This window comes from Apodemus sylvaticus, chromosome X, assembly GCF_947179515.1.
Source record: "Apodemus sylvaticus chromosome X, mApoSyl1.1, whole genome shotgun sequence".
Classification (NCBI taxonomy): Eukaryota; Metazoa; Chordata; class Mammalia; order Rodentia; family Muridae; genus Apodemus; species Apodemus sylvaticus.
Window position 1 is genome coordinate 47,482,304 of NC_067495.1, and position 18,653 is coordinate 47,500,956.

The following is an 18,653-nucleotide window of genomic DNA, read 5'->3' on the forward strand; positions in this document are numbered from 1 at the left end:
TCTAGGAGGGGGAAACCGGGAAAAGGTATAACATTTGAAATGTAAATGAAGAATATATTCAATAAAAAATAAAAAAAAAACGAAAGAAACATCCCAGTAACTGACATGTAAACCTTTACTTTTGTTCTTTTACATTTATTTTTTTTAAATTGAGAATTTCATTCATGAATACTAAATTTGCATAATTTCTACCCTCCTTTTACACCTTCCAACTTCTACAATCCCATCATTCCCTCTCAAATTCATGATATCTTCTTTAATTATTGTTACACACACAAACACACTCACACACACACACTCACACACACACAGAGCTAGGTAGCATCTTTTAGACAATACAACAATCTTGCAGCCATGATATCTCAAAAATATGCTTTCCTAAACAAATTCTACATAATAAAAATGTCAGGGAAAATTTCATAAGTTTCTATCCTTAGATGAAGAACTGTTTAGTTCTTTTTGAAGCCAGTATTTAACTATCTTTCTAGGCCAGGCACTAGCAAATTTAAGTGAAAATAGGCAGCTTCTCAGAGTAAGGAAAAAGTCAGGACACTCATAGACAAATAGGACCTCATGCCCCTTCAGCTTCTCTCTTTCTCTCTCTCCCTCTCCCTCTCCCTCTCTCTCTCCCTCTCCCTCTCCCTCCCCCCCCCCTCTCTCTGACATGGTTCTAATTTCCTAAGTACATTTTGAAAGGATATAGAAGTTAAAATCTTTAGATATTCTTAAGGCAGGATTTTCACTGCTCAAATTTCCTGGTAGATTTCAGCTGACTTAATAAAATCATGATTGTTTTCCAAATAAAGATACGAGGGCTAATAATAATATAGCATTGAGCCTACCTTAAATGTAGACTCACTTGATTCACAGGAGTATTCTTTTCAAGTCCATACTGTAACTCATTGTAGGGTTGAAATCATGTTACGTCAACAACATTGAACAAAAAGGACCAGTGGAGGAAATATGTTTAGAGAACTTTGGATAAAGTTTTATCTGTCAGAAGTGACAGTTCTGAGGGCTAAAGATCTAAATAAGCTGTTTTCAACCTCTGGGTCATAGCCCCACCAGAGGTCTGATTCATTCAACTCATTCAGAGGGGTCACCTAAGATCATTGGAAAACAGCTATTTACATTATGATTCTTAATAGTAGAAAAATTACAGTTATGAAGTAACAAAAATAATTCTATGGTTGGGGGTCATCACAACATGAGGAGCTGCATTAAAGGGTCTCAGCATTTGGAAGGTTGAGAATCACTGAATTAGATGAAACAAATATTCTACAATAGCTCTACAAAAATATTTTAAAAGAAAGATTTTGAAAACTTTTAAGTTAGGGAAGTCTTAAGTTGGTGTCAGAGACACAAGGCTAACAATGGCAGCTTCCAGTTGTTTTTCTGAGCATTGGTCCTCTGAGAAATGTAGAAAATTATTTGATAATTGCATAATTCACGCTGTGACAGAAATCTGATAGTCTCAGAGAACTTATGATTGAAAATTCAAACCCATGGGATCATATTTGTCATGTTCTCTCTTTTTGAACTTTGTCATGGTGGTGAAATTATAAGTATGCCCTATGCTGACGAATTTCCTTATTTTCCTGATGGGTGTTGTCATTCCATAGAATCAGCCCTTTGAGAGATTATATCCATTATTGCCTTTGCAAGGGAAGACTCATTTGCTCCAACATTCTTACAAAGAAGGTGCACATTCACTTTAAGAACAGACTTTCAGAGTATACAGATTAGAAGGACTCTTCGGGAATGCTTTTGTCTTTTGTTTTTTAATTTTATTCGATATATTTTTTATTTACATTTCAAATGATTTCCCCTTTTCTGGTCCCCCACTCCCCGAAAGTCCCATCAGTCCCTTCCCTCCTTCTGTTCTCCATCCCTTACCACTTCCCTGTTCTGGTTTTGTCTTATACTGCTACACTGTGTCTTTCCAGAACCAGGGGCCACTCCTCCATTCTTCTTGTTCCTTATTTGATGTGTGGATTATGTTTTGGGTATTCCAGTTTTCCAGGCTAATATCCACTTATTAGTGAGTGCATACAATGATTGATCTTTTGAGACTGGGTTACCTCACTTAGTATGATGTTCTCTAGCTCCATCCATTTGCCTAAGAATTTCATGAACTGCTGTTGCTATAAATACAAATTTGGAAGAGTATCGTGGGAAACAAGTATTTGAGAGCAACTAAAATTGGCCACATTTGTTTTCCTCATATTCAGATAATCAGTCATTAGTGACATTTATTATTGACTAATTTTCTTGATTTCTCAAAACTGTGCTTTTCTTTAATTGGAAACTTTAGTATCTTTGTATGCTTAACCTTAGGCTAAATATGCTAGAAGTATCTTAGAGAGTGTCTGATTCTTACTAACTGCAAACGTGACTGAAAAAATAAAGCTTTATTAGCTTTACCCATGCATCCAGTATATTGTCAATCCTGTGTGTTTACAATAATCCCTTAAGTGTCATCTTTGCCTTACTCCTCATGGAAATACATATTGTCCAAACTAATAGATTTAAAATTATTTTTAGATTTATTTTATTTTATATTTATGAGTATTTTGCATGCATGTGTACATGTGTAAAGCATGTGCACCTTGTGCCCACAGATGTCAGAAGAGGCTATCAGATCACATAGAAATGAAGTTATAAATTGTTGTTAGCCACCATATGGATGCTGGCAACTGAACTCAGATTCTCTGCATGAGAATCAAGTGCTCTTAAATCACCAGCACCCAACCTATTAGATTTTTAAGATGTGTCCTAACCTTTTCTTCACTAGTTCAATTCTTAAGGACTAATTTAAACTCTTCATTTAAAGTATATTCAAGGGAGTTACAGGAATGAAGCATATAAGTGAAGAACGAGTGCATGATGAAATGAAGGTTCAGCAGGGTCATGGACTATTATCAAACATCTGATTGCTAGGGAAAGAGCAATTGAAAGTTTAAACTAGAGCCAATGGATAGAAAAGCAGAGAAACTGAGATGCTTTCAAACAGATTCATTCAAATCTAGAATAGATTTTCTAGAGATGGAATGTGATCCAGTATAAGCTGACTGGCTATTTTGAAGGGTCTGTGGCAGGATAAATAGTTAAGTCTATGGTCCACTGAAGTTACTTTTATATTTCTGTACATACACAGGGCCTCACTAAAATTCCTTCATTGTGTGACTATTGGCAAAGTACAGGAAGAGATGTTACTAGCTGCTTCTTCCTTTTTTTTTTCTCCTCACATTACAGCATTATATGCTACTTTAATATTATAGTCACCTTGGCAGTCAAGGTACCTATTTTAATAGCTTTCAGCAACACTATTCAAAGAGAATCTATTTCCCAATAAGGTAGGGAACAGTCTTCAGTGTTCTCTTTCTTTTCAAACCTCAAAGACTCTAGGATTGAAGATGTGCTTTGAAATTAAAATCAGTGTAAATCTGCTGAGTAAGAGAGTATCAAGTGTACTTGGAATAAGTAAACTAAAATGTTTTAACTTAGCAAAAAGGAGAAAAAATATTTTCTCCTCTAATGTCCATGAAAATGTCACCAAGTCACACATTTTATTTTATTTTTTATTCTTTTTTTACTTTTTTTTTATTTTTTTAAGATTTATTTTTTTTATTTACATTGCAAATGATTTCCCCTTTTCTGGGTTCCCACTCCCCGCACTTCCCATAAGCTCTCTTCAGTCCCCCTATTCTTCCATCCACCCCTTCTCACTTCCCTGTAAGTCACACATTTTATAATCATCTATAATTTTAAACAATTGAAACGCAACACACACATACACACACACACACACATGGTGTATAAACTGATTAGCTGTGGGGAAAATTTACTATATCAGACACTACCCTTAACTACAACCTATATTACATATAGTACCTTACTATTAATCATGGGATAATATTATGTATGTAAAAACTATCTGAGGGTAAAATGTCAAGAAATACTGTATTGAATTCGTACACCCAGACACTCCAAGACTCCCAGGGACTGAACCATCAACCAAGGGATACACATGGTTCCAGCCAAAAATGTGGCAGAGAAATGCCTTATTCGGCATCAGTGGGAGCAGTCTTTGGTCAGGTAAAGGCTCAATAGAGGTCCCAACAAAGGGAAACAGATGGGAGGAAGTGGGGGGGGGATTTGGGAGTGTGTTGGGTAGAGGGGCATACACTTGGAGGCAAGGGGTGGGAGGAAGGGTAGGGAATCATTGGGGAGAGGGGATTTTGGGAGGGGGAAATTGAGAATGGTTTTACCATTGGCAATGTAAATGAAGAAGATACTCAATAAAAAAAAAGATTAAAAAATTAAAAAAAAATAATTCATCAGACACAGTTCTTGAACTAATGGAACAACCTGCCAATCATGATACACTTTACTGAATTAAAATTGAAGTTATTTTAATGACCTAATGTCTATTTCTAATACCATTTCACCAAACATTTTCTGTGTATAAGGGCTGTATCCAGCCCTTCCTATTTGTTATTTTTGTTATCTTTATAAAACTCTGAAGAGTTGATAATATTTTCTTCACTTCACATGTCGTAAACTGACATGAAAACAATTATATCATGTTATATATTTGATATTAAAGCAAGGCAAAGAATCCAAAGTTGACTGGAGTTTGATTTAGTCATCCATCTAAGATGCTCTCTTCTTTTGTATTAGTCATTGTCCCTTTGTGATTTGCCATTGCCAACCATTCTAAATTTTAAAGAAATCTGCATATAAATGATGAAGATGTTAACTGCTAAATGATCTTTAGACTTACAAAACCCAGAACAGCTGGATGCCCTTAGACCAAATCAAGATGTGTCCTTTTATATTCCAGTTCTGTGCATCAGCACACAAAAAGAATGCAGCTTGTTTTGAGGATTAACTCTAGGCCAGTCATATTAATTAAAAAAATACAGAAACTGGTACAGGAGGTCAACTTCATTCTTCTGGAGTGGGAGTTACATACTCCAGGATAGGGAATTGTTTTGGGCAATAACAACTTGTAGAAAAGAACTGTCTTTCCCGTTGTTTCTTGTCTCTCCCTTTCCTATCCCTAAAAACCCAGTTTTATACCTGAGTTCTCTAAAAACATTGGGGCAAGCAGTCAGGTGCTAACCCTTAATCAAACCTGGCTTTCTTCTACCAGATTTAACCTCTGAGAACTGGCTTTTAAACAGGGTGTTGGCAAGCACGAGTCAGTTAACACCTTCATGGCCATAGTGCTAATGGGCTTGTTTTACTTGTGCTATGTTCATGGAGAAAATCGTTTTTAAAAGGTAGTTTTCTTTTACTAGATTCTAATGATTTCCCTTCTATGGATCATTCATCTCCTCCCTCAAGCAAAGGTTCCACTCACCTCGTTTATGAAGGAGAACACTGGCATGTCGACGTCCATTCCCATTTTCAACATAACAGGAATAGTTCCCCAGGTCACCTTCCTCCACAGAGTCAACAATTAATGAGATAGAAACTTCCTGTTCTCCAAGATGTTCCTTAAGAATTCTAAAACATAAAGAAAAACGCAACAAAACCCCACACAAACGTACACACACATGAAAAAGAAAGAATTGTACATGAATTTGATTCTGATGAAAATATACCTACAGAGTTTGTGCTTCAAGTCTGGCTATGAATTGATGCTAAGTTAATTAAATGATATCATGCCCTGTTCTTCTTCACTTCTAATGAAGAAACTTGTCTTTGCAGATGCTAATGAACTAGCAGTTAATTATCTCTCATAGCAGGACAATCAGACTGTCATAACAAAGAGGTGAGAGAGACCTTGAAGAAAAGTTTACAAATTGCTTTTCCTTTAAGAAGAAATATGATTTAAAAATGAGATAAGAGATTCTAAAATGTTAGGCTGGAGGCCTAATTATATATCAGATTATTTTTTAACAAGACTAAGAAAGAAAGAAATTTTCTGAATTATTTTGACATATCAGTTGAAACCTCCAGCCTGACTTATTTTTTTCTAATAATACAAATGAGATGCACAGTTTTAAAGAAATGTGAAACTGTAAACCCGTAGACTAAAATTTCTGGTATTTAGTTCTGACTTTTAAAATAAATGGTAAATGTTCACTAATCTGACTTAAGATTATTTAGCATTCTCTTAAAACACATGAAAAATTTTCTTAAACTAGGTTTCCTTTTTCCTGCTTTCAATATTCTTAGTTCCAAACTCCTGCCTGGATAATGTGTGTGTGTGTGTGTGTGTGTGTGTGTGTGTGTGTGTGTATGTGTATGTGTGTGTGTGTTTATACATACAAATATTATATATATAAAATTAGATAAACAAATTTCTAGAGCATTCATCCAGTTCATATAGTCAAAGTTGGAAAGTTTAGGTTTATGGTACTTCTTTAATTTTAAAAATGGAAAAAGGATTGGTAAAAATGAAAACATTTTAAATATGAAAGATGGCAAGGAAAGATTTTTGTCCACTTTGGACAATTGCCCATGTGGATCTTCCTGAATCAAATTGGAGCTCTCCTCCAGTAAGATATTGTGTATTTGCTGTCAGAGATAAGATCCCAATAGAAATGATCTCCTATGACAGTTTTATATGTTTTTGCTTTGTACTGAAAGACATTTTCTTATATTTTTGTGAAAGTTTTAAAAGTCTTGACATTTAAAAAGGAGAACCACTGCTTAAATCCCTACATTATGTCAGAAGACACAAGCTTTATATGGAAGAATATTTTAAAAAAAATAGTCATCATTTGATTTGCTTATAATTTAGTTATCCTTATGAACATCTTTGCTCATTTGATTTGAACTAATTCTTCATATCCAAATACAATTTGCTTCACCATTGAAAACCTTCTTGCTTAAATATAAGTGAAAAAATGTGTAACTGTATTTAAAAAAGTATGATGATTATGCTCTCAAAATATATATGTAAAAATTTAAAGGTTTGTTCTCCTATTATTTTCTCTTCATAAATATTAATACCTTAAAGCAGAATATTTGTGTATCTTCTATTAACCCATCAAGCTTTATGTATGCTACTTGGTAGCTTTGAGGTATGTACTAGCATTCACAGAAAATAAAAGGTTGTACTTCACTCTATGTAGTGCCTTGCTGATGGTTCCTTTCAGAATTCCTTTTTAGAGATGATCTCATTCTAGCTCAAGCTGACACTGAACTCACCAGGTGACCCAAGTTAGTGTAGACTTTGTGGTAAAGTTTGTGTCTGAGCTTCTCAAGCACAGTATTTACAGACATTAGCCACCATGCTTGCTTCCTCTCAGCAACCCTCAAAAGTAGATTTTATAAATTAAAAGGACAATGATTTTTCTAACGTTAAAATAGGCTTCAATATTTTCCACTGGTTTGGGTTTAGTGTACTACTAGAGATATGTCCCTTTTTAAATGATTCTTAGGTAGAGAAGTGGGGTTTGTTTGTGGATATTGTTAAGACATACTATATGAATCCCAAAGAATTAATAATAAAAATATTTAGAACAAAGAATTACTCTTAGATTCTTTGTATATGATGTTCACATTTTAAAATTTCATAAGCAGCCTCAACAATTCTTTGTTTGGTATAAAGTATTACAGAATTTCTGTTATGATAACTGAAAGATAAACTAGTAACTTTTGTTGTTTTGGCTCACCCCTCCCCTGCTTAACAAAGCAAATGTTAACTCAACTCCACATGTTTAAAAGTAGAAAAATTATTTTACCTAATGTCACTTTCCCAAACTCTATTTTCATCCAGATCTTCAATAAATTTCTCTCCTTTCATCCAGTAAATTAAAGGACTGACCTCTCCACTGTACCCAAAGAAAGCTCTGCAGGTGAGGTTGGCTGAGCCACCTGTGGAGAAAAGTGATGGAAACACAACATAAAACCATTTGTATCCATTTAAAACAAAATGAAACAAAACAAATTGACTGGTAAGAATGGGAACATTTTCATTGATTTAATGAAACAGCTAAAAGAATAATTGATCAAGCATTTTTCCATCGTTGTCAAGTTTATCAAAAGTGTCATTTTTACAGAATATTTTCGTTAATGAAATGAGAGTTACTTGTGAGATTTAGAAGAACATCTATTATCCTATAGAATGTTCTTCAGTTGAGGCTTAGGGATGTCTTCTCATGATTAAATCGAGTTTATGAATTATTGGGACAAATCACAGAAGAGATATGTCCTTCTCAAGGAATTACATCAAAGGGTATATGGAGAAACAAAACAGAATCCTTGCCTGAGGGGACAATGCAAGTATAGCTCATAGATTCAATAGTGCTTCCTTAGAAGCACTTAAAACTTTGACCCCATAAGGAATAATATTTTCTTAGCAATGTAACAAAATCACATTAAGATGTGAAAAATCATGATAATAAAAATATGGGATATTCACTGAGGTAAATCACAATTATGTATGTAAGAGATGGTTGTTTTCACTATTTTACTTCCTACACTCAGTCCATTTTTATGTATAGTGCTATATATGGTTAATTGGGTACTTTAATTGGGTAATTTAAATTTAATAAGGTAAATTTAAATTATTGACTAAAAGGTAGAAGTGGATCTAATATCTGCAGAATAATAGATTTATTAAGAATCTTTTATGATTGGGTTACCTTACTTAGGATGATATTTTCCAGATCCAACGATTTGCCTAAAAATTTCATGAATTCATTGTTTTTAATAGCTAAGCAGTATTCCATTGTGTAAATATATCACATTTTCTGTATCCATTCCTCCACTGAAGGTCATCTGGGTTCTTTCCAGCTTCTGGCTATTATAAATAGGGCTGTTATGAACATAGTGGAGCATGTGTCCTTATTGCATGCCCGGGGAATCCTCTGGGTATATGCCCAGTAGCGGTATAGCAGGGTCATCGTGTAGTATCACACCCAGTTTTCTGAGGAACCGCCAGACTGCTTTCCAGAGTGGTTATACCAGCTTGCATTCCCACCAGCAGTGGAGGAGTGTTCCTCTTTCTCTACATCCTCACCATCACCTGCTGTCTCCTGAGTTTTTGACCTTAGCCATTCTGACTGGTGTAAGGTGAGATCTCAGGGTTGTTTTGATTTGCATTTCCCTAATGACTAATGAAGTTGAGCATTTTTTAAGATGCTTCTCAGCCATTTGAAGTTCTTCAGTCATCCTAAGTGAGGTAACCCAATCACAAAGGAACACACATGGAATGTAGTCACTGATTAGTGGATATTAGGTCAGAAGCTCTGAGTACCCAAGACACAATTCACATATCAAATGACTCCCAAGAAGAAGGAATGAGAGTTCCCTGGTCCTGGAAAGGCTTGATTCAGCATTATAGGGCAGTACCAGGACAGAGAAGTAAGAGCGTGTAGATCAAAGAATGGGAAGAGGGAAGAGGGCTTATGGGACTTTTGGGGAGGGGGGAACCAGGAAAGGGAAAATCATTTAGAATGTAAATAAAGAATATAGAAAAAATAGAATCTTTTACCTTTCACAATAGTCTTATTTACTTTTGCCATCAGTGTACAACTGAAATAGTCTATCTGTAATTAGTTATATGAACTTTCTGGCTTCAAGTGGAACATAAGAGTGGGATATGAGCCCAGCAAGAGCCTACCCCAGTAATATGAATGTAAGAGAACACAGAGGCATGATTGCCAAAAGATGAACTGAAAAGTGTGCTGCCATTTAGAGTAACCTAACTTACCCAATTAGATGTGACAATAAATTATGATAATAGTCTGTATGCCTCTGTACTCACTGGGGCCCGAGAAGGTGGTTCCTAAGGATTGAAGGCCTTATAACTAAGCTATAACTAGGGATGGAAATCTCTCAAACTGTGCTTAGGACATCTACAGCATAAGAAAAGAGGAAAGTGCAATGTGCTCAGCTGTCCTGTTTTAAAGAGCAGTCATAGGCATTTGTGCACTTGGTTCTACATGTTCAATAACAAAAATGTTATCATTGGCTAAAATCAGTATCACTGTTTGAATTTTGTCAGCTGTACAAGAAATAAATCTAAAACATCTGTTCTAATATTTTAAGACATTAGTCTTTTACATTTGCTCATGTTTTTATATTTTCTACTAGATCCTTAAAAAATATGTTTCTATATGTAAGAGTCATTCAGCATTGTTGAACTAGATCAGGCAAGCCAAGAAAATAGCTACAAGATTTTCAGAATCAAGAATGAAACATATTCCAAGTGGAATACTCCTGTAATCTCAGGATTTGAGAAGTAGAGGCAAGAAAATGTCAATCCTGAGGTCAGCCTAGATTATATTTCACATTCTTGGCCAACCTGGGATATTATGCAGGAAGACTCTGTCTTTAAAATGTCTAAGTGTTGACTCTTTAGGTTAGTAAGAAAGTGCTCACATAGCATATTCCAGGCCCTGGGTTTAATACTTAGCAATGGAAAAGAAAGTTTCTTTATTATTACTCCTTTTACACAAACATGTTTAAATGATGTAATATTGAATTTACTTCTTGTGATGGCTATTCCTGGATGTTAATTTGACTATAACTGGAATGAACTACAATCCAGAAATGGAGGGCACACCTGTGGTCCAGATCTTGAGGCATAGTGTCCTTGAAAAGCTTATGCCCAGGCAAGGAGGTACACACTTTCAATCCCAGGAGTCCTGGACAACAGATATTTGAGTTCAAGGCCAGCCTGGGAAAGAGCAAGTTCCCAATCCAGGCATGGTAGTACAAATCTTTCATCTGGGCTATACCTTCTGCTATAGGCCTACATAGGGATGAAGGAAGAATGAAGGCTCACTCTGGCTACTTGCACTTCTTTGCCAGTCTATCTGTTGGAACTTACTTCTTCAGGGTTCCAGCTTATACAGAAGACCAGCTGAAACAACTAGTCTCTTGGGACTGAGAAACTACTAGATTCTTGAACTTTCCATTCACAGCTGCCCATGGTTGTGTTAGTTGGACTGCAGACTGCAAATCATTACACTAAATTTCCTTTATATAGAAATGCATTCCATAAGCTTGTGACTTTAGAGAATCCCAACTTAACACACTACCAGGGAACATTTTACAAAAAAAGATAACTGGACATCAATATTGTTGATTACTACTCAAGCACGTATTTCTATAGAATGTATAATGTGAAATTAATTTTAAAGGAAGTATTCTTTGTAGTTTTTGAGACAAGGCTTTCCTTTGTAAGCCATGCTGGATTTAAACTTAGGGCCATCTTGCCTCAGCTTTTCTAGTGGTGGAATTACAGTTGTGTGCATTTTTATACCTGGACATGCATTTAAGATTTTAGGAGAGTCATTATTTTTTATGCAACTGAAATGCCTGTTAGCATGTCAATGTAGTCATAAATCACCAACAAATGTCAAACAGAATAAAGATATATAACTTAAAAGGCACATATCAATAATGTACACAATCTGTTATTTGAAAGATCAAGGTTAAGTTTTGAGATGAGATTCAATGTCTGCAAATAAATAAAAACCTCTAGAGATTGTCTAGATTTACAGTTCAATTTTGCTAAATGTGCATAGATTGTAAAATGGGTAACTGAACTTTCCAACTGGGCAACTGACACCACAGTCAAAAGACTTCCTCTGGTGCTCTGTTGCATGCAGGGCAACTGGCCCAGCAGACAGAAAACCTCCATGGAGTTCTGCTGCACATGTGAAAACAGAAACCACAGTTCATAGGACCCCCTGGAGAACATCTTCACACAAGATGACAGCTTGACTGCTGAAGACCCAACAGTCTGAAGGCCTCCCAGAAGATCTACTGCAGCCAGATCAACAGCTTCTCTGACCATCTGAAGATCCCCCAGTTGGAAGGTGCCACAGGGTGTGTGCTACAGCCAGGGACACAGGCCTACCAGGAGACCTGAAGCAACCCAGGGACAAAAGAGGCAGACTCCAGACAGAGTCACGCAGACCAGCAAACACCAGGGATAACCAGATGGCAAGAGGCAAGTGCAAGACCATAAGCAACAGAAGCCAATATACATGGGCATCACCAGAACCCAGTTCTCCCAACCACAGCAAGTCTTGAATACACAAAGAAAACTGAAAATCAAAAAGCTGACCTAAAATCTTATCTCATTTTCATCTTACACCACTCAGAATGCCTAAGATTAAAAATTCAGGAGACAGCAGGTGTTGGAGAGGGTGTGGAGAGAGAGGAACACTCCTCCACTGCTGGTGGGGTTGCAAATTGGTACAACCACTCTGGAATCAGTCTGGCGGTTCCTCCGAAAACTGGGCACCTCACTTCCAGAAGAACCTGCTATACCACTCCTGGGCATATACCCAGAGGATTCCCCACCATGTAATAAGGATACATGCTCTACTATGTTCATAGCAGCCCTATTTATAATTGCCAGATGCTGGAAAGAACCCAGGTATCCCTCAACAGAAGAGCGGATGCAAAAAATGTGGTATATCTACACAATGGAGTACTATTCAGCCATTATAAACAATGAATTCATGAAATTCTTAGGCAAATGGATAGAGCTAGAGAACATCATACTAAGTGAGGTAACCCAGACTCAAAAGGTGACTCATGGTATGCACTCACTAATAAGTGGATATTAACCTAGAAAACTGGAATACCCAAAACATAATCCACACATCAAATGAGGTACAAGAAGAAAGGAGGAGTGGCCCCTTGTTCTGGAAAGACTCAGTGAAGCAGTATAAGGCAAAACCAGAACGGGGAAGTGGGAAGGGGTGGGTGGGAGGACAGGGCGAGAGAAGGGGGCTTACGGGACTTTCAGGGAGTGGGGGGCTAGAAAAGGGGAAATCATTTGAAATGTAAATAAAAAATTATATCGAATAATAAAAAAAATCTTATCTCATAAAGATAAAGTCCTTTAAGGAAGATGTAAATAATTCACTGAAAGAAATACAGGAAAAAACAGGTAATCAGGCAGAAACCCTTAAAGAGGAAACAAATAAATCCCCTAAAGAAATACAGGAAAACACAATCAAACAGGTGAAGGAATTGCATAAAGTGGCCCAGGACCTAAAAGTGGAAGTACAAACAATAATGAAAACATAAATGGAAATGCAAAACCTAGGAAACAGGTTAGGAATTAGAGATGTAAATATCACCAACAAAATATAAGAGATAGAAGAAAGAATCTTAGGTGTAGAACATACATTAGAAGAGATTTGGACAACTGTCAATGAAAATTCAAAACACAAAAAAACTCCTAGCCCAAAGCATCCAGGAAATTAAGGACACAATGAAAAAAAAATCTAAGAATAATTGGAATAGAGGAGAACAATGACCCCCAGCTCAAAGGTCCAGTAAATATCTTCAAAAATATCATAAAAAAAAAAGTCCTCAGCCTAAAGAAAAAGATGGACATAGAGGTACAAGAAGCCTAATAAATGGGATCAGAAAAGAAAATCCTCTTGTCACAAAATAATCAAAACACCAAACACACAGAACAAAGAAAGAATATTAAAAGCTGCAAAGGAAAAAAGGACCAAGTAACATACAAAGGCAGACCTATCAGAATTATACCAGACTTCTCAACAGACACTATGAAAGCCAGAAGAACCTGGTCAGAGATCATGCAGACTCTATGAGAACATAAATGCCAGCCCAGGGTACAATAACCAGTAAAACTCTCAATTAACAGAGATGGAAAAGCCAAAATATTCCAGGAGGAAACTAGATTCAAATAGTATCTATCTACTACCAATCCAGCCCTTCAGAGGATCCTAGAAGGAAATCTCCAAAATAAGGAATGTACCTGCACCAAAGAAAAGAGAAGATATTAAGCATCTCTCTCTCTCTCTCTCTCTCTCTCTCTCTCTCTCTCTCTCTCTCTCTCTCTCTCTCTCTCTCACACACACACACACACACCCCACACACACAGACACACAGACACACACACACACACACACACAAAGCCAAAAGGAGAGAACCACAAGCACATAAAGTCACCTACAAAAACAAATATAACAGGAACCAACAATCATCTGTCTTTAATATCTCTCAAAATTAATGGACTCAAATGACCTATAAAAGACATAAACTGTCAGACTGGATTCACAAACAAGATGCAGAATTTTGCTGCATACAAGAAACATACCTCAATAAAAAGACAGACACTATCTCAGAGTAAAAGGATAGAAAAAGATCCTCCAAGCAAATGGTCATAGGAAACAAGCAGGAGTTGCCATCCTAATATCCAATAAAATAGTCTTTCAGCCAAAAGTTATCAAGTGTGATAAGGAAGGGCACTTCACATTCATCAAAATGAAAATCCACCAAGAGAAAGTCTCAATTCTGAAAATCTATGCCTGAAACGCAAGGGAACCCACATTCACAAAAGAAACTTTACTAAACCTCAAAACACATACTGAACCCCAGGCAATAATAGCAGGAGACCTCAACATCCCAGTCTCACCAATGGACAGGTCATTGAAACAGAAACTAAACAGAGACACAGTAAAACTAGTAGAGGTTATGAACCAAATGGATTTAACAGATGTCTACAGAATATTTCACCCTAAAACAGAAGAACACATCCTCTCAGTGCCTCATGGTACCTTCTTTAAAATCAACTATATAACTGGTCACAAAACAACCCTCAAATGATACAAGAATATTGAAATAATCCCATGCTTCAACATGGCCTAAGGCTAATCTTCAATAAGAGCAAAACAACAGGAAGCTCATATACAGGTGGAAACTGAACAATGTTCTACTTAATAACTTTGTCAGGGAAGAAATGAAGAAAGAAATTAAAGACTTCCTGGAATTTAATGAAAATGTTGACACATCATAGCCAAACTTATCTAAAAAATGTATTATGCATGATTTCCAGTTCTTGATTATAAAGTTAAGGTGATTCTATTTATACCAGGAATAAATAAAAAAAAAACAAACAAATCCATTCTCAAGTTATATGTTGTATTTGATGTTATTGTTAACAACATTACAGAAAAATATAGAACTTATGAAAATAATTTTATATTAATTTAAGAATTAGATATAATCAATTATCTTAAATAAGTGTAATTGTGACAGTTATGAAGATCAAATTGTTGAATAAATCATGAATTGAATTGTATTTTATTTTATATATCATTTTTATTATTGTTTTGGTTTTTTGAAACAAGAACTCACTATATAACCCTGGATGACCTTGCCTGGTGCATGGGTCAATTGTAGAATGTTCCCCTAGTATGTCTGTGGCCTTGGGTTTCATTCTCAGTACTGAAGAAAGAGGTTCACATGCTATTTTTGGGGAGAAGCTCCAAGGAAGACTTATTTTTATAATCCCCAATACTATTACATTGTTTTTTCTATAAATTTCTAATTTCATATCACTTTTAAATTTTATTCAGCCACATAATCATTTAGATGAGAAAATAAGGTTTTTAAAGGTTACTTATTTTCTTTCATTCTTTTGTTTTGTTTTACTTACTGTCTTAAAGTATGTTCAATGTTTGTTAAAAATATGTTGCTACTTGTGACAGTTTAATGGAAGTGGTACCAGTAGGCTCAAATATTTGAATGCTTGGTCCCTATTGGGTGGGACTGTTTGGGGAAGGATTAAGAGGCATGGCCTTATTGGAGGAGGTGTGTCACCAGAGGTAGGCTTTGAGGTTTCAAAAGCCCACATACCAGGCCCTGTAGTCCCTCCTCTGTCTTTGTCTCTGTTCTTGACTCTTTTCTCTGTCTCTCTGTCTGTCTCTCTGTCTGTCTGTCTCTGCGTATCTGTGTCTCTGTCTCTCTCTGTTTCTCTCTGTGTCCCTGTGTGTCTCTGTCTCTCTGTGTCTCTGTCTCTCTCTCTGTCTCTCTCTGTCTGTATGTATGTCTGTCTCTTTCTCTCTCTCTGTCTCTCTCTCTTTCTCTGTCTCTCCCGTTTCTTGCTTATGGATAGGATGTAAACATTCACTGACAGCTTCAGCACTATTCCTGCCTGCCTGCTGCCATACTTCTTGCCCTAAAGGTCGTTCATGGAGTCACCCTCTGAATCTAGAATCACCTCCCCACCAATTTTTTCTTTTTATGTCTTGGACATAATATTTTTTCACAGCAGCAGAAAAATAAATAAGACACTATCTGACAGAATTATGATTTTGACAAAATGAGAGGATTCTAGAGAATTAAACTTTTAAGCAAAATTTCAGATAACAATTCAATTGGATAAAGCTATCAGGTAACATTAGAACAGTTTATTTTTACCTTGGAGCTTGTATAGAATAGCATAGGGACTCAAAAATGCCCCTATCATCTCACATCTCTTGAGAAAAAAAAGAAAGGAAGGAAGAGAAACATTTGAGCCTATAAACAGGGAGGCTGGAGGGAGGAAAGCAAATGACTATGGCATATAGAGTAGTCGCTGATGGAAGGAAACAAGATGGACAACTGGGGCATTGACCTAACCAAGATAGATCCTGTTTGCAAAGAATGAAGGCAGAAACAGTTCCTATTGGGAAATGACTTGTCAGTTTATCTCACATCTTTCAGGGTTATTTGATCCTGGTTTTAAATTCACATAACAGATAGGTGTGGATACTTCCTTCAGTCTGGTAATGATTGAACTGATTTGTTTCTTCTACCTCCCCTCTGAAATCTAGGGGAAAGTAATATTATCACCATTGACAATTTAGCTCAACATTCTTTGTTTCATTGACATCAGCTCTTCTGACCTTCCCTTGTCAAGACATTATCTATTTGGCATTCTCATAACATTTGCATGCATTTCTCCTAAAATTCATTCCTCTTACACTGCATGAGAGTCATGATTGTAATTTTTTTTTTTAAATTCTGTTAACAAGAACACCATGGGGCTGGATAGATGACTCAGTGGTTAAAAGCACTGGCTGCTTTTCCAGAGATCTTAAGTTCAATTCCCAGCAACCACATGGTAACTTACAACCATCTGTAATGGGATCTGACGCTTTTTTCTGTCATGCAGGCAGGCAGGCACACATGCAAATGGAGCACTTGCATACATAAATATATAAATAAATACTCAAAGAAAGAATGCTGTGATTGGTGCTTGCATATTTGAGCTATAAAAATAAGCAACATCTGTATGCACAAAATATGGATCTGACAGTACGTTATCAATATTATTCCTAATTCTTTTTTGGAGGCTTTTCCAAATATAAGAATCAGTTAAAAATTGCCTGTGCTTACTTTAAGTGTAACTTAATTATCAGGAGCTGGAACATGGAAAAATCCATGTTTTCTTTGGGTTTCAAATTTTCTGTAGCATGCAATTATAAGGCAATTCTAACAGTGACACAGGGAGCCTATCATTGCAGCTCATCCTCATCTTCTTCCATTTATTTATTGAAAAAGAACCCACTTAAGCATAACAGCACTGATACTAATGCTTAACTACAAATGGAGGATATTAGTGTTAGAATTCCAGAAGTCATAGAGGAAAGACACACCTTCATTTAATTTTCTTCTCTACTTAATTTCTTTCAAATAACAGGGTGAGTGATTTAAGCTGTGTTCCTGAGACTCCTGCACATCAGTTGCATCAGCCAGCTAGAGCTGGAGTCTTGAAGGTAATGGCATTCTTGCTGCTGCCAGTTGATATCTGTAAAAGCTACAGTAAATTGCACTAAATGCTTCTGCTGCCTCTTTGGCAGAAAGGTGCACCGTCAGCTCAATCTCACCAGGTTCTGAAGGAAGCACGAAAATTGATCATAAAAAATCATTTGCTATCTAAAATGAGAACAATGCTTGTCACACTGCAGGTTTTCAACTAGGCCACGTAGTGAACATGTCTTAAAGGGAAAAGAATTTTCCCTTCAACTAGCATATCCCAATCAGCTAAGTAGGAACATTTATTTAATGCAAGCATCTAATTAGATATAATTTAGTCATTTCTAAAACTGCTGAGACCAGAGTCTCTCTCCACTAGAGGACACTCTTGAACTTATTAAGAAATAATGAAAAACAAAAATCCAACCAACCTACCAAACAAACAAACAAACAAAAAACTCATTCTAATTAAAAGAAAATTTCTTCCCTAATTAAAAACTATCAGCATCCAGAGATCTTACTTGTTGCAATTAGGAAACAGTGAGCATTTTTTCTTAAATAAGATGTTGAGTAGTAGGGGATTTTAATTTTATTGGATCATTAATCATGTATATTAAAATAACACTATGGTAATGGAAAAAATAAATGTTTTGCCAAAGACTATCCACTTAAGATAAAAGCAAAGTGGTTTATAAAACATATTTGTCTTTTGTCATTAGTTATAGTGAATAGCTTCTTTTTCCAGAAAGCTTATAGCCTTTATTCAAAAACATAAAATGAAAAGGAAAAAAATCTCTTTTCTATCTCCTCTCTCCATCTCTATGTCTCTTTCACTGTATCTCTTATCTGCCCTTGCCCTAGTCAAGAAAGTTCTTTTATAACTACTCAAAGACATTTTACTTAAATCTGAACTAGGACCTATGTCAGTAAAGAGTTGCCAGCATCAAACAGTAGATAGTTCCTCTGAAATCAGTTATCTGAGAACAATGAAAGAATGCAAAAGCAATGGAATGGACTGGCTATGATACAATCTTACTTGAAAAGGTTATTCCTGCATCATCTGACATCTGCTCATATCTCATGGAAACAAATATTACAAGACGAGAACAAGTCGAACATTTTAAAACTTGTTAAACGAATCCAGCTCTTGTGTGAGATTTCTGCAG

The 18,653-nt window shown here is 36.0% G+C and overlaps 1 protein-coding gene across 1 annotated transcript in view; it reads right to left on the reverse strand.

Annotated features, from left to right (window-relative positions):
* Nucleotides 1–18,653, reverse strand: part of Il1rapl1 (interleukin 1 receptor accessory protein like 1) — a 671,291-nt gene that overhangs the window by 41,378 nt on the left and 611,260 nt on the right. The window contains exons 6-7 of the mRNA XM_052170237.1: nucleotides 7,704–7,836; nucleotides 5,369–5,514 (exon numbers count right to left, since the gene is read on the reverse strand). Coding sequence (XP_052026197.1) covers nucleotides 5,369–5,514; nucleotides 7,704–7,836 — 279 coding nt within the window. The remainder of the gene's footprint in view (nucleotides 1–5,368; nucleotides 5,515–7,703; nucleotides 7,837–18,653) is intronic.